Source organism: Accipiter gentilis, chromosome 23, assembly GCF_929443795.1.
Source record: "Accipiter gentilis chromosome 23, bAccGen1.1, whole genome shotgun sequence".
NCBI classification, from domain to species: Eukaryota; Metazoa; Chordata; class Aves; order Accipitriformes; family Accipitridae; genus Astur; species Astur gentilis.
Window position 1 is genome coordinate 2,363,628 of NC_064902.1, and position 15,951 is coordinate 2,379,578.

The window sequence follows — 15,951 nt, forward strand, 5'->3', positions numbered from 1 at the left end:
ATCTTTACTGCAGACTGGAGAGCTGTATGTAGCGACAAAAAATTAGATTTTAGGTATGTATTCAATGGAGCTGGCAAGCAGCTGCTTGGGACTGTGACAAATAATGACGTATAACTACAATTAACATTGTAGCATGTTCTCCATGTGGTTAGACTTATAAAATAAACCTGATTTTACAAATATTTTCATCAAATCAGACAGCCAGCTCAAAGACAGTTTCCATGTCTAACCTACGCTACCCATATTTCAAGTACCAACAGCTTTTTAGCAAAAGCTTTTCAAACAAATAAATGATGGGTTTATAGATTTTAAAATGTGAAGAAAGTGTTCCATCAAATAAAAAGTATTAGTTAGACAGAAAAGAAAAATTACTCAGAAATTTGAACAAATAAAAAAATTGTGTGAACATCTGGGATAAACCTAGATATTCTAGATAATGAATCTAGATGCAGAATTATTTATTTTTTTTTTTTTACACATACTTTAATAAATATTAATTTCTTAGAGCAGAAGAGCACTTGCATCAATGGAATTGGGCAAGTTATTCTGCCTTAGCTAGTTTACAAATTAATGCCAAAATATCACAATAATAATTCTACTGACAGAATTTTTTTTAAAATATTAGCTTAGTAGAAGAATTGTAATAAAGTCCTGGCTTTATGTTAAAAGAGATGCATAAGAAGTTTTGCTTTTCCTCTCTGGTTTTCAGTCCTGCTTAATCATAAACTACAAGGGGGATGTAAAAGATAGTCTGTGTTGCACACACGTTCGGTCAGAGCAGAGGACATGCCAGAGAGCAGGGGGAAAGCATTACAAGTGTCTTCAATATCTTAGCATGAAGACCGCTTGAGATTCACATGCCTTTTACTCCATTTTTAAAAACCTAATCTGAGTGTCTGCTATGCCCGATGCTGCGATTGATTTACTGGATTAAACGTACCAGTTTGGAGCTGTTCAAGGAATCCACAGTGCCGTGCGATCAGTTCTCACGGCTGCCACAACAGTTGTAAACGCCGACTGTTATCCCTTTGAGTTCATATGGCAAGAAAATAAATGATCACTACTAACGCATCACAGATTGAAAATAGAAAGTCGTTTTCTTTGTTTTGGCAGCGCACAGCCTCACGGAAAAAAATCGCTGCGAATAAATTAGTTTGTACGGTGTAAACGCAGACATTCATTCTGTAATTAAAGAGCCATACAGCACGCGACTAACTGTTGTTCCTGCTTAGGCGATAAATTATGGAACACGATAGCTATAAGTTAGGCGCACCGGACGCTACTGGAATGAAAACTGCATTAACAAAGAGACGCCGAGTGTTAACCAAAGCTAAGAAAAGCGCGGCCGTTTTCCCCTTGCTGCCGAAACCAGCCCTGAGCGAGGGTTAAACACGCAGCGGGCTGGCGGCCCCGCCGCGAAGGCCTCGGCGGCGGAGCGTGCGGCACGGCTGCCCTCCGGGGGACGGCACCGCGCCGGGGACTCCACGGTGGTTCCACTTGAGCTGCAGGTGCTCCTGTCCTTGAAAGGAGACGGAGAATCGTTTACCCGAGAGTCTCTGCTGGGCGATTCACCCCCTCGAGCCCCCCTTTCCTCTGCTGGATTAACTAAACGCGCACAACGCTTGTAATGCTACCGAGGGTCAAATGCGTTTTGATATTGGAAGAAGTAACAGCGTTTGACTTGATCACTCTGTTGGAATTCATTAAACCTGTTTAATTAACTGTCAGTGATTGAGGGAAATAATTATCAACTTTTAAATCATGTCGACATCGGCTTGACCTGATAGCAACTCAAAGTAAGCGTTCAGAATAAAGATGCGACGACCAGTGCTTTTCATGCACTCGTTGCTTCAAAAGACTCCCAGTAAGTTACAAGCATCATAATAATCCTCTAAGTCCCAGTAAATATATTCTTGTGATAACAAGCAGTTAAACACAATGGCTTTTATAAGACACAGCTAAAAAGGTCTTGAAATATTACTGTAATAGTACACGTATATTTACACATACTGTAGACAGTTCATTTACAATTTATTTGGCATGTGAGGAGACATTAGGTTTAGGTAAGAAAAAAATATAACTAAACATTAGATAGCTATGCGTCTAATATCACTTTCATATATTAAAATCACTGTCCCTATAAAACACAGTAAGGGAATGAATTAGAGAACATTGATATCAAATTTCTGCACTCTGAATATGTGTTCAGCTGGTTTAATGAGTATGAAGAAAATCTTACGCAGTAAAACAGTTTTTCGTTCCTCTTGAAAAGTGTGTATTCAGTTTATATGAGAACAGTAACTGCCCCCTAGTAACACACTGATCCTTCATACTTATCCTTACATTACAGTTACATAAAGGAAAGAAGAGAATTGAAGTGAAACAACTACAGGTTACCTGCAAGAGAGGGCTGAATTCTTCAAGACTTAAATTACTGATCTTTGCTGAGGCTCCCTTGCCTTACCTTTAAAGCCCCTTTCCATGGATGCTGAAAGGACCCTGCATGTCTTTCCCTGGGGTTTTTAAAATCTCACTTCTTTCTGCCTCAGTCTCAGGACTTTAAGTTGCCACAGCTGCAGCACATCAGGGCTGTTGATTTGTTGCTAAGCGGTTGTTGGTTTGTTGAGCAGAGGATCAGCTGTTCCGCTCCGTGGAGGGCCAGGCTGCCTCTGATGAAGAGGAGGAGAAGTGGGCAGCAGACCAGCCACCCCAGGTGGACCAAATGAAGAAAATACTGGCCAAGCTCCCTTGCTGTGGCAGCGGGTAGGTTTCTGAGATTAATGCTATCTAAGCCATTTGCAAAGGTTATTTTATGACCCGAAGGTACCCTGGCTCCGGTAAGAAGCAGTAATACTATATAGCAAAAGCATCCTTCATGTCCTTTGCCCATCCTTTACAGCTCATGGGAAACAATATGCTGGATATTCCCACCTAACCCAAATCCCTGTCAGCTAGGACAATAATTTGTGATCTGTGCTGCCAAGAGTTTTGCAGGAAAACTGGCCTTTACAAACATAGACCTTCATTGTGAGGTTTCACTAACTTTTTTTTTTTTTTTTTTTTTAATGTATATATAGATGTGATGAAAAAATGTGGAAGAAGCTAATGTCTTACTTGGAGACCACCAATACTGATGGCTACGAAACAGCCCCTGTGGAGCTCCCAGAGAGAATCACACAGCTAACTGAACAGCTTGAGCTTAAAGGGCATGAAGTGAAGAAACTGGAAACAAATATGGAAGAGGTAACAGGTGCCAAGCAGAGCGTGAAAGAGTTATTTTTGTATTTTTAAGTAGCTACATTGATATACATATGCTTTTATATTTTATTCTGGCCATTCTGCTCTGTGTTGCTGATGTTTCTCACTGTGCCATTAAGTTTGTCATCAAACATCTCATGCTTTCCTGTAACACCTGCATTTCTAGGCTGGTTCCTGGCTGAAACTCCGTTTGTTTGGAGGATGAGATGTATGCCAGACACAGGCTCTTCAAATGCTACTCTTTATTTAAATGGTTTAAGATGTTCACTGATGGTATGTTTGGGACTGATACCACTGCAGACCAAAGAGCCGCACGTTAACCATAGGGTTCCTATAGGCAGCTTTCATTGGTTCCTCAGCGGTGGATGAAACACTCCTCGTGTCCTAAGGCATCCAGCTCCTCCTGGAGCCCAGTAACTTGTCAGGAAATCCCTCCAGCTGACTGAGATGCAGGGGTTACCATTTTGGAGCCCTTCGGAGGAAATCATCCGGTTTCCTCTGGTGGGTTCTCAGGATTAGACTGATCTATTTATTTAAAAAAAAAAAAAAAAAGAAAGAAAATTGTCCTCAGGCTTAGCAGCATGTTCAACTTTCCTTCAGCAGAGGTTATAACCACAGTAGTTAAAAGCCCCAGCACAGTATCCTGTAGTCCTGTGTGATCTTACTATTTAAATACTGCAAACTTCAGCCATTGATGGTCATAGATTTAAATGCTAGCAATCTTTCTGTGAAACAAAAATACTGCATCATATGCATTGCTTTCGTCTGCTTTCGTCTGCTTTGTCTTAAGATTCAGTTAGTGCTTGTTCAGTATTTTATACTCCTCCTTTAAAAGAAACATAAAGATTTCAGTAGTTCTGGAAGGATTATATTAATTGGTAAACTATTTAAAGTAAGAGTAAACTATCCAACTTTTTTACACGTTGCCATCCTTAGATTTTTATCAGTATTTCATATCATTTTCCCCCTAAATCAAATGAAGGAGTTTACTTGTGAGGGAAAAAAATTAAAAACAGAATGAAATCATACTTCTGTCTTACACAATTTGCAGCATTCAGTGACAATTTATTCCTGTAATACTCCTTAGAGCAACACAAAGCATCCTTCTATACTGCTTAACATCAGCCCACATAAACCTACATTTACTCTTTTACCTGCAGGAAGGAACTACTTTTTTTTCCATTCAGAGGTACTTATCTTTTTCTGCAGTATCATATTGCCTTTTTTTAATCTGCTGATGGATACTAGTTCTGTGCATCTTTTTTCAGAAAAGTACCATTATCAATAGATTAATACAAAATTCCAGGACAAAAATGGAATCTGTTGCTCTTGATTTAAAGACAAACAGGGAGCTGAATAAGACACAGTGCCAACTCACTGCGACGTGTATTTAAGATTAGTAGGATGAATCATTTTGAGCCTGTTGGAAATTTATTCTTAAACCCTCTTACTTTCATTTAGCCAGCATTTATATCTTGTGTGCAGTTATAGGTTGGGGGGAACAGCCGATGCTATAAAAGGTGTTTGTTCCTGTAATCAACATAAAGGAAATTGGAAGACTGAGAAATGCTCTCTCTCTCTCATCTAACTTGCAAATAAATATATTGGCTTAATAAATAAGCTACCAAGAACGCTTTCTCTGATGACCTGACAAAACTACCTTATATATTGCTCTCTATACTTCTATTTGGACTTGCTCAATGCTGAAAATTAGACAAATAACAACAAAGCTAACAAGTAACAAACTCAGCAGGCAAGTGAAGAGCAACATTCTCAAATACCAATTAATAATTGCTTCAGTCTAAGACTTGTAAAACCAGGGGATAAGACTTCTGAAATTTGTCATGTCTAGAAAGTTCTGCTTTCCAACAATTGAACATTTAAAAATAGTTTCTACTGAAGACAGGGTGATGAAGGTGTCAGGGCCTGGGGATAATAGATGAAGAAAACATGAGTGAATTCTAAAAATAAAGCAATATGCTGGCAAGTGTAATGTTGCAAAGAAATGTCAATTATTTTCTATAAAAGCGTGCATACAACCTTCCAGCTTAATTAAAAAGACAATTAGTTTATGACCTGCCATACAGGTTCAAATGAAAAGTTCATATCACATGCCTGATAACAAGCAGCAGTTGCTTAGAGAAAAGCAATGAGAAACAGTACAGAGGATTTTCCTCTGGGTATTATTCACGTACACTAGGGATAGACACATCTTGAACTGGATGTTGCATGGAGTATTATGTTTAATAGCCAGCACTGGAGCTATTTACCATGATTTTACCTTTCCTTTCTTTAAAGCTAGCGATGCTTTTGGTATCTCAGGGCAAGGACTCTCACATACTAGTTGGAAAGGAAGAGGTTTTGAGGAGTTGGTTTTGTTAGCTTTAAATCTGCTGCCTGATCATCCACTATCGCCTTGTTTTTGTTCTTGGAAATCGGCAAATTATCTTTCCCTCATAATTTTACAGGCTTTTATTACCAGAAATACTGCCACAGTTATCACCATTCCTAGTCTGCCTCAGCTCTCTTGGTATAGAAGCCATTACTTACTTCTGTTATTCTATTTTATTCTTCCGTGTACTTTTCAAGTTCTATTACCCTTTTTGACTGAGAAGAACTGAAAATGTGCTTAGTATTCAAATTCAAGCCCTTCATGGCATAATCACAGTTTCTGTTTTGTCCCTAGTTCCTTTCCTAATAGCTCCTACCATGTATCCTTCCGATCTCTGCTGACCCCTGAGCTATGTTCAGGGATTACAGCTCTTCTAGATCTCCTTCTTGAGTGGCAGTCATCATCACTGCATGCACATGACACTGTGTACCTTTCCTACGTGCCTTAGTTTGCATTGTTGACGCTGATTTCATTTGATCTTTTATTGCCCATAGCTATTCAATATCATGAACTCCTACTGTAATTCTTCACAGGCAGCTTTAGTTTTGATTGGCCCCAAAAAATTGTATTGTGAGCTTAAACACTTAACTTAATCACTTTGACATTCACCTTTTTTAAAAATAATTTACTAACATGCTGAACAGCTCAGGTCTTAACCCAGCTCCTTGTGAGACCCTCAGGATTATCTCCCTCCATTGTGAAACCTTCAGTGCTGGTCTGTCACCCTGTGCTCTACCCCCATCTTTTAACCAGCTGTAAGCCCATGGCAGGATCTGTGCTACTGCCTTGTGGCAGTTTCACTGGGGGGTTTTTTGAGTCTTTGGTGATGAATCTGATCAAAAGCTCTTTGCAGATTCCAAACACACTCTATCAACTGAATTAACGTTATTCATATATATTCATAGACCCTTTCAAAGAAATCTAATAGAATCTTCACTTTGTTCCTCTATATAGTCACCAAGTCCCTCCCCCATTACAGTTCCTATCAATTTGCCTGACAGAACACTCTTGAGGTGATTTGCTGTTCCTCAGATCATGTCTGCAGTCTCTCCTAAACTGGTGCTCCATTTGCCACCCTCCAGTCATTTGAGGGTAGAATGATTTAACAGACAAACTGCACAGCACAGTTCAGCACTTCATTCTGCTGTTCCGTAACTGTTTTCTTCCTGTTTTGAAAATGCGTCTCAGGTTCATTGCTTGTAAAAATGGCCCTAATATAAGAGCCTCCTTAACTTCTGTAGAAGATACAATAAAATTATTTTCTCTTACACTACCTAAGGGATTTCTGAATATTAATTATTCATTGTCCTAGATATATTTGTACACACTACTCCAGAGCTCAGATTTTCCCCATGGCATTCTCCCCTTTTTTTGTAAAAGGATTGGCTATCAGCAGCTGACTTCTCAAAACTGGTCTTTGGCAAGGTAATATTTCCATCTCGCAAACAAGGTGCAGATCCAAAATCAGGCTTTGCTCAGGGACTTTGACAGAGCTAAGAACAAAACCAACTCCTCTGAGCCCTGTGACTTAACTACTGACCATCCCTTTTCAGCATCTAGGTTTTAAATATAGCTTATGCTTAACTATTGTCATTACCTTATTGCAAATGTTAAGGTAACAACAGGTGCTAGATATAACCTAGCTAAGGAAAACAATTTGAGAGAATGTTTTAATGGTACAGTGAGCCACTGTCCTCAAGCACTACAAGAAGACAAAAAATGCATACCCATATGTATAAATGAAACAAAGGTGTCAGGAAATTAGCATCCTTGCAGATGACAAGATGTAACTGCTGTGCAAAGCAGCTTACTAGCTTTAGCATAGGAAATATGAGTGAAAAGGGCTTTGTAGGAGCAGTCAAAATGAAGAAGAAAAAGAGGCAGCAGTTGCAACAAATGTTATGTCCAAATATCACTAGTGGCACTCATGGCTAAGCATATTGCCTGGGCTGTCTATACAAACTAAGCAGCTGGTCATGACACTAGACAACTATGGAGAACTCAAGAGGCATGTATACTAAAGAGAAAAGTTTGTCCTTCTCCTATTCATGTTTGTATGTGAGACCCACTGCATCGCTACAGCCTTTCAGTAACACCCGGCAAAGGACAGAGGACTCCCTGTGCAGCTTTCCAAGAACGGGAATTTTGCCAGCATGACTAAAGTAGCAGCTAAAAGCAGCAGCTAAGTGATGTTAGGGGTGCAGGGGCCTGACAGGGTGCAGGACCAGGACAGATAGGCACCTGTCATAAATTTCCATGAGCATCTGTCTAATTGCATATTGGGAAAGTCTATTTTTCACTTAAAAATAATGGCCTTTTTACCTCTCTGTTATTTGATATGACGCTGCTTCAGCTGTATGGGGGAACATAACTACTTCATGTGTTTAGTACATATCTATGCCAGGTGGTATTCGCAATGCGGAGACAATCTGCAATACAATAACGGAAACCACATGTTTAATTCATTGAAGACCTCCTGCAGCCTCTAGAGCATTTGTTATCTCTCAGTCAGACTGCTGCCACATTGGTGGTAAGCAAGTTGGCTCTCCGTACAGGAAAATGTTACTGTATTCATCTAAAAGGGGTGCTTGGATAGGGATGCTGAAATCACTGTTTGGCAGATGGACCAGATTAAGTGATCCAAACTTCTGTAGCTCTTGTATAGCTCAAATGAGCTAGAGTGCCTCACAGGGCAAAGCTCATGGAGGGCTAATGGAACAGGCTGATTTCCGTCTGATGGGGGAATAAGCAACAACTAATACATACTCTTAGCACTGTCAGAAACTAAAATAACCTTCTAGAAGGCTCAGTGTGGATCAGGGATTGTTTTCTTTTGTCGCTCTGATAACACTTGTCTTTTAGGGAACTGAAGTTCCTTCCCATCTATTAAAATTTATTAGGATACAAATTTCCACAAAAGAAAAAAAAAAATCCCTATTAAATGGTGTGCATATTAAGGCCTTCAGCTTTTTGAGTCTCCTTAGCTATTTCTAAAACTGCAATAAAGATAAAAGATGACAACAAAAAAGGATTAACAGAGCCAGAAAATGTGGGCATTTACGTCACGATTTTGTTTCTCATTGTAGTATTAATAAATATATTTAGATGTGTTTGCAACAATAAATTGCAAAAAATGGTAACATTTCAGAATGCTGAGCAGAGTAATGATTGAAAAAGAAGTTTACTTTTATTAATAAACCTGAGGAGACCCCTCCTGCCCAGGATTTCTGTAGTGTTCAAAAGTCTTGTTGAATCTGGACTTTTCTGTGCTTAGCTGCAAACCAATGCTTTACAAAGCACACATGCCAGTGTTTTGCAGAACCAGAATCTTAATTTTTTTTCCTTAAGACACTTTTTTTTTTTTAAACCAAAATACCTTAAAAAAAATAGCTAATTACTTTCTTGTTTCCCTGAATGTACAGATGACTGATATGTAGGAGTTGCAAGACAAAGCTAAGATTACATTGGTGAGGACACACAAATTAGTTATGCTTTATAGAGGATGACAGGAATGCGAAAGATTAGAAAACTGAAATACTAATGCTAGTATTTAAAATTTCTGAATGATCTACTTGCATCCAGTGTTAAATGAGCTGCCGTTATGTGCAAGAGCAAACTGTGCATTTCCTAGCAACTATTGATTCTTCACTTTATGTAGCACATTAGAGAAATGTACTTCCTTTCAAGATAATCTTCTGGAGTGAACTGGCATTTACGAGATAAGGGGGAAAACTTAGCTTTGCAATTATTGGGCAAGAAAGTGAAAAGCTCCAGTGCTTTTAATTTCCTGTGTCATTGTCCAGATGAAAGGCCCATTGCTAGGTGAACTGCAGCAAAAGGTGGAGGAGACCGAATTGTTGAAGACGGAGCTGCAGATGTTGGAGACGGAGAGAGTTAGGCTGTCGTTGGTGGAAGAAAAGCTCATGGATGTTTTACAGCTTCTTCAACAACTTCGAGACTTGGTATGGCAAGAAAGCAGTCCAGAGACTTAGAACTGGTTTTGATAGTGTCCTTTCCAAACTAAAAAGGATGTTCATACCTTCTATTAAGTACAAAGTCCTTTACACCAGGACACATTTTTATATGTGTTTGCCCTGGGAACTGCCTGGTGATTGCAGAAAACATTTAGACCCCTATGGCTGGCTTTCTAAAAGAAGCCTAGAGATCTCCTTGGATCTAGATCTCCACGCTCTCCTTATTCTGTAAACAAAATTCAGAGGAAACAAGGAAAACAAAAATGCTAGGAATCAGAAAGATTCTAGAAGATTATTTTTCCTTCTAGACAAGGACCTTTGTTTAACTGCATCTTAACGTGACACTGAGTCAGCATTAAAGGGATAAAATCCCTTCCTGTATACCAACAGGTATTTTTGGTAAGAATTTTCTTATCCAATTAATAATCCAAACATGGACTTACAAAAGCTGATGCAATAACATCCCAGTACCTGTCCAGTATGGCAGTTCAGCCCTTTAGAAAATAAGCTTGAATCTCCTGCTTGGGAATGATAATGATAGTAAGGGCTCCCAAAAGACAGGCAGATTGGATAATCTGCAGAACACGGAGTACGCTGGGAGCCACACTGGACTGCTTTCAAATTTCTTTGAAATCGACTGAGGGTTCTCCTCAATTTTCAGCAAAGCTCTGCATGATCTGTGTGAGATGAGAATGCTTCCTCAGATGATCACTTTACTTTGTTTGAAGTACGCTCATGTTCCACTGGTGACTCTAGGGAACAAGTGCAATATCTCATAATTTGGTAACTTATTTTAGCACTTGACATGGAAATTCTGCTTTCATATTGCAAGTCTGACACATGCATCAATAACAATCCAGTGAAGGATTAAACTAGTAAAGTCTATGACTGGCAACAAGCATAATAACCTTTTGTGTCAAGACTTCAACATGTCATTTGCTGGTCAGTTGTATTACTGCAAATCATTTCTGTTTAGGAGACAATCCATCACACAATGTGCCATATCTCAGTGATAGTAGCACTTAATGCTAATCATTGCTGGAAACATGCCACCGTGTGCTGCCAACTCCCATAGGACCAATACAGGCAATGATGCTGTCAATGAACAAGATAATTTACAGCATTCCCAGCAGAGTTTAGGAAGGATCCCCTAAATCCCTGATGGGATATACTTCAGACAAAAGAAAGCTTATTCATCAGAAATGCTGGGTTTAGGTGTCACCTCCCCAGCATGTTCACCTTCATGTTTTAAATATCCCAAGCACCTCATTTGCAACAGAATCTACCACAAAGCAATGACTGTCCAAAGGCAAATGCACGTCCTGTTAGGACCATTAAAACCTCACACTGCGTTGCAGAGGTCATGTGTAATCCCAGCCTGCCAACAAACTGCTTTCCACTATGCCCCAGTTCCCACTGGGGTGGACAAGCAGAAGGTAGATGACCTGCATCAGTAAGCAAGGCCAGTGTTGCCTGGGCTGCTGGGAGGAGGTACATCATCTTGCTTCCAGAATAGCTTCCATCTATTTTCGCTTCTTGAAGTTTTAACATGAACAACCTGTCCCTGCAGATACAGGTGCTCTAAGTACTAATTAAAGAGATTGCAAGACCATCTTCCAGAAAGCATGCGTTAGTGTCTTGATAGCAAATTAGGAGAGTTTGTTTTTCCAGATACATTATGTAATGCCCCAACAGGTTTCTAATATAAAAGTACCACTGAAAAAGACCATCCAAATCCTAAGTAGTTTTTACAGTCCTCTCACTTTGGCATACTTTTATTACATCTCAATATATAACTAACAATAGGCCTGCCACATGACACATACAAGCTCTTCAAATTTGTTTATACCTAAAATGGTTCCCAATGATTCCTAGAACAGCTGGGTCTGAGAAGCCTCTTTCTGAGATTACACCACAAAGTCTGTCCATTCGTCTTTCAACACAGGCCTAGCAGAGGACTGAACAAGCTTTTGTTGTACATGCCCTGCTTACACTCCTTGCCATCTAGATTTGCTTAGGCGCGCACTCTGGAAAATTCTGTATTTTCCACTGAATAACTGTTACTTCTTTTTCTACAGCCATATTAAGGAACTGCGGCCCTCCACAAACTGATATTATTTGAGCAGTATCTAAGACAAAATGCTTGAAAATATAGCCAATATCAAGTCTTGTGTTATCAGGATTCAATTTCATTTTGTTTTAATTTTCAAATGCAAAACCACTGTGCATAGATTTTGTTGCATACGTTTAAACTGGGGAAGGACATATTTGTGCCATAATATTATTTTGTTTTTTAAAGAACATATCTAAGCGAGCCTTGGGGAAAATCTTGCTGAGCACGTTGGAATCCTGCCATGACCCCCAGCCTGGTAAGAAAATAATTTTCATATAAAGACCAAGAACCTTAAAAGGGGCCTTTAGGGAAAAACACTAGATAATGAACAGATGAGTAGGAAAAAAATATTTCAAATACTGGGGGACAGGCGAGGGAGAAAGAAGAACTATGCAAGAAGATTACCTATAGAAAGTGATGCTTTCTAGTCTGTGAAACATCAGAAACAGGAACACATCCAAGGCTTTTTTTAGCCAAATTTTAATTAAAATTTGGCCTTACAGGAAAAATTCAGTACCCCAATAATGTCTGTAGGGCTTCATGGATATGAGAAAGTGGAAAACATGATGAAGTATGTAAGACACCTGTTTATCAGGTTTGCTATGCCACTACATATTGTATTCCTCTGCTGCAACATAAACAAGATATACAAAACAGAATATTTCTGTAAAGAAACCAGATCAAACCTGCACTCCTCTAATAATAGCCTTTTGTGTTCCTCTCATGAAAATTAAACTTGCAAACTCTTCTCCCTTGACAATGGTCTGGTGTGCCAGAGTTGCCTCTGTAGGAGCCATACAGGGATCACAGCCTGGAGGTTTAGATTTGATTACTTTGTTCCTATTAGCGAAGCTTTTGTACTTACCTGCAAGAAATGAACATCCTGTAACAAGCCTAAGAACATGGCTTGGAGGTGCTTTTAAGAGGCAGACAGTAGTCAAAGACAAGATTATAAAAGACTACCTGTGGCCTGAGGGTTTAATTTTGGAGAATATTATTAACAGTGATTCAGGGAGAATAACATACAAACCATTCCGGGTTTTGGAGTTTCAAAGCCTTGTTGTTACTAGTGTCCAGCCATTCAGGGCGCCGGCAGCCCAGAGTTAAGCTGTGCTGTTCCAGCATGGCTGCAGAGGAAGCAGAGAAAAGAAGGAAAAGACAGACCTTTGTTGGCTCCAGGACACCAACACAGAGAGAAACCGTATCGGAGCCATAGGTTAGATATTCTCCTGGCGAGAACAAGAGAAGAGACTGTTAGTATCCACAGCACACAAGTGTCCAGAAGGTACTACTGCTTATCCTGCATAGGAACACTGACTCCAAGTGATGCTGCTGGAACAAAGTACCTCCCTCTCTGTAACTGCAGCACACCTCAGCTTCCTAAAACAACACCAACAAGTGAAGTAACCTTGTGCGGCACTCTGTCTGTTCTGCATCACCATCGCCATAAATGGCTCATCTTCTCCGCTTTCAATGTTCTGTCTGTGCACTTGAAATGATTTAAGCAGCTTTTCTAAGTCTTTGTAATCAAACATCTTCTTCCTCTTTGCCAAGACTAAGTGGATGGTTGGATTGGCAACTCTTCACTGTGACGTGAAATAGTCTTTGTTCACACAAGTATGCATGAGAATTCAGTGGGCAGTGAATGAAGCAAGAGAACCAGTAGAGAAAACAGGCCTTGAGCCCAGTTCCACTCGCATTTTTATAGGGATAGGAATTCATTATTTGGTCTCAAAATTCAGACATTTTATGGTAATTACTTAAAATAGCACCTATGAAGAAAAGAGCTTGTGTTATGATTGTTAAACTGCAACTTTCTTTGTTTAGATTATAACGTTTGCAATTTTCTTTTAAAAGGAAAAGCCCACCTATTTGAAGTCCTAGATACTCTTTACCATGAGCTGACAGCCTGTGAACTCTTACAAAGCCAGCCTCTGGAGAAGGCGCAGAGTTGCCAGTCCTTGTCTAACCCACTGGTCATCTCATGCTGAGCAGCAGTGCCAACTACAACCTGCACAACGAGCCGAAAAACAGTCATCGTTCATTCAAACACATGATGAATGAATAAGATTTGTCCGATTCAGCGGAGCTCTGTAATAGACAAAAGTAATAGAATAATTCAGCCATGAAATCAAAGGTTTGCTGCTTCTGGGAAGAGCGCCAGTTCCCCAGCTAACGTCAAAGCCCTCCCTTACGTGAATGAGCATTCACGTGACGCGAGGATTACCCAGCAATGTCTGTCTCTGGTGGAAGCCTAACCATCCTTGTATGATGGCCCTGTAACTGTACTGGTTAACCAAATAAAAACTATTCCAAATACACTGACCCGACCTATTTAGATTTACAGCCCTGGTTACACGTTTCTAGCTTTTGTGATAGCTCAATTCAAAAGCAAAAGGCAGCCTATGTTATCACTGGCAAGTAAACCACTTCCTTAACATACAAGCGACAAAATAACTGTATTATAAACATACACATGAGTGTATGCCAGTACTGTAAGTTTTAAGGGCTCATGTATAAAATGTGTTTGTGTGTGTCTGTATTTGTGATTCAATTATTCACCTTATTTAACTCTGAAGTTAGATTTAATATTGCTCTGCTGAATTTTGTATTTGCAGTTATAGAGATGCCTTAGAAATTTGCAACAGTCTTTCCTGATGATAGTCTTAGATTTTACATAAAAAGTTAAATTTAACTGCTTGAAAAAGGTACAAAGCAATCTTGTTCCCAGGCTTTCAGGGAAAGGAAGAGTTGAAAAAGTCACTTTGCAGCACCTGCCTTTGTCGCATTAGCAAATGACATGTGCAGTCTTTGTTTCCTCATTTAATTTCCCTCAATGCAACTGTAGGGACACAAAGCTAGGCCCAAATTGCAGGCAAATTAATGTAAAATGCTGGGCCTAATCATGGTGCCATGTAATATTTTAATCAGCTATAAAATAATTCCTGGGGGCAAAAGTAAAAAAAATAGTTGCTTCTAAGATGCTTTTGTTGTTTCATTCAACTATCAAACACAGAAACTAAAGAAGCAGAGCTCTTAAATGATCCACCTGAATTTATGTTATTAAAAAGATGCACCGTAGGTCTTTTAAGAATGTGAAATGATTTGCCTGAGATAATGCCAGGAATGAAATAAGACCATTCAATTCTGACCTATGCATATATTAATATTTCCCATGAAAATGGTTTTCATACAGGAATAAGATCTATACTACAATGCAGTCTGGGGAATAAGAAGATTTCTCTTCCTTTCTATTCATAATACGCTGTATAGCTTACACACACTTCCATCCAAAATTGTGATACATTACTTAGCATTTAGAGCCATGTTGGCAACAAAAAATTGCAATAGATATTTTCATTTCATTTTAGAGGAGGAAAAAAAGACATTTTGGAAACAATGGAACAAACTCTGTTCAATGGTGTTTTATCTGTGTTTTTTTTCTGGATTAACAGAGGAAGATTTTAAGAATAGATATACATTTTTAAAGTAGATTTTTCATAAAGATAAATTAGACAGGACATATATATGTAGTGCAATATTCACCCTATAAGAAAGAAAACTGTATACTAATACTAAATATATTACTAACATATTACTAAGCATAATATACTATTACTTAGTACGTACTAAACTATATGCTAATATTATATACTACAAAAACTATACACTAAAAGTGCAACAGATAAAAACTAAAATGAGCAGAAGTTAGTTCCCTGCTTGGGTTCATTTTCTAAAAAACAAGTAGCAGCTTATGTTTTGTGCAGCTCTCTTAGACTTCCCAGGAATACTGTATATGTATAAAGAGAAAAAATGCCAGCAAATTATTAAATAAGCATGATCTGTGTGTATCGTCAGCAGAAGCAACACTTCAGGAATAGGATTATAATGCAAGTACATACCTGATTATGGATACTCTCATGTACTGCAGGATTCTTTCATCATTTGAATTAGTATTATTTACTGTATCCACTCTCTATATATACACCTATAAATGTGAATTTGTATTATATATACTTACGCATACCTTAAGATTGCTGTGCCAATTGTATATTTTAGTATCTTTTTCACCACTGAGTTTCCATTTCACTTTCTAATATATTTCTAGAAATCTAGACTATTAAGTAAACTAATGTCCTAATGCCAAAATGGGGGAGGAGCAATACAATCTGAGTGAGTGTTACACAGCTTATCCAAGCAGCAGTTGAACTGTA

General features: G+C 38.9%; 2 protein-coding genes across 4 annotated transcripts in view; one reads left to right on the forward strand and one right to left on the reverse strand.

Annotated features, from left to right (window-relative positions):
• EFCC1 (EF-hand and coiled-coil domain containing 1) overlaps positions 1-14,058 on the forward strand; it is a 54,330-nt gene extending 40,272 nt beyond the window's left edge. The window contains exons 4-8 of one of the 2 annotated variants that reach the window (XM_049826648.1): positions 2,631-2,763; positions 3,078-3,243; positions 9,454-9,612; positions 11,924-11,993; positions 13,595-14,058. In XM_049826648.1, the coding sequence (XP_049682605.1) occupies positions 2,631-2,763; positions 3,078-3,243; positions 9,454-9,612; positions 11,924-11,993; positions 13,595-13,728 (662 nt within the window). In that variant the 3' untranslated portion in view covers positions 13,729-14,058. The remainder of the gene's footprint in view (positions 1-2,630; positions 2,764-3,077; positions 3,244-9,453; positions 9,613-11,923; positions 11,994-13,594) is intronic. The other variant, XM_049826650.1, reaches the window with a different exon arrangement.
• CFAP92 (cilia and flagella associated protein 92 (putative)) overlaps positions 1-15,951 on the reverse strand; it is a 130,479-nt gene that overhangs the window by 82,615 nt on the left and 31,913 nt on the right. The window lies entirely within an intron of this gene.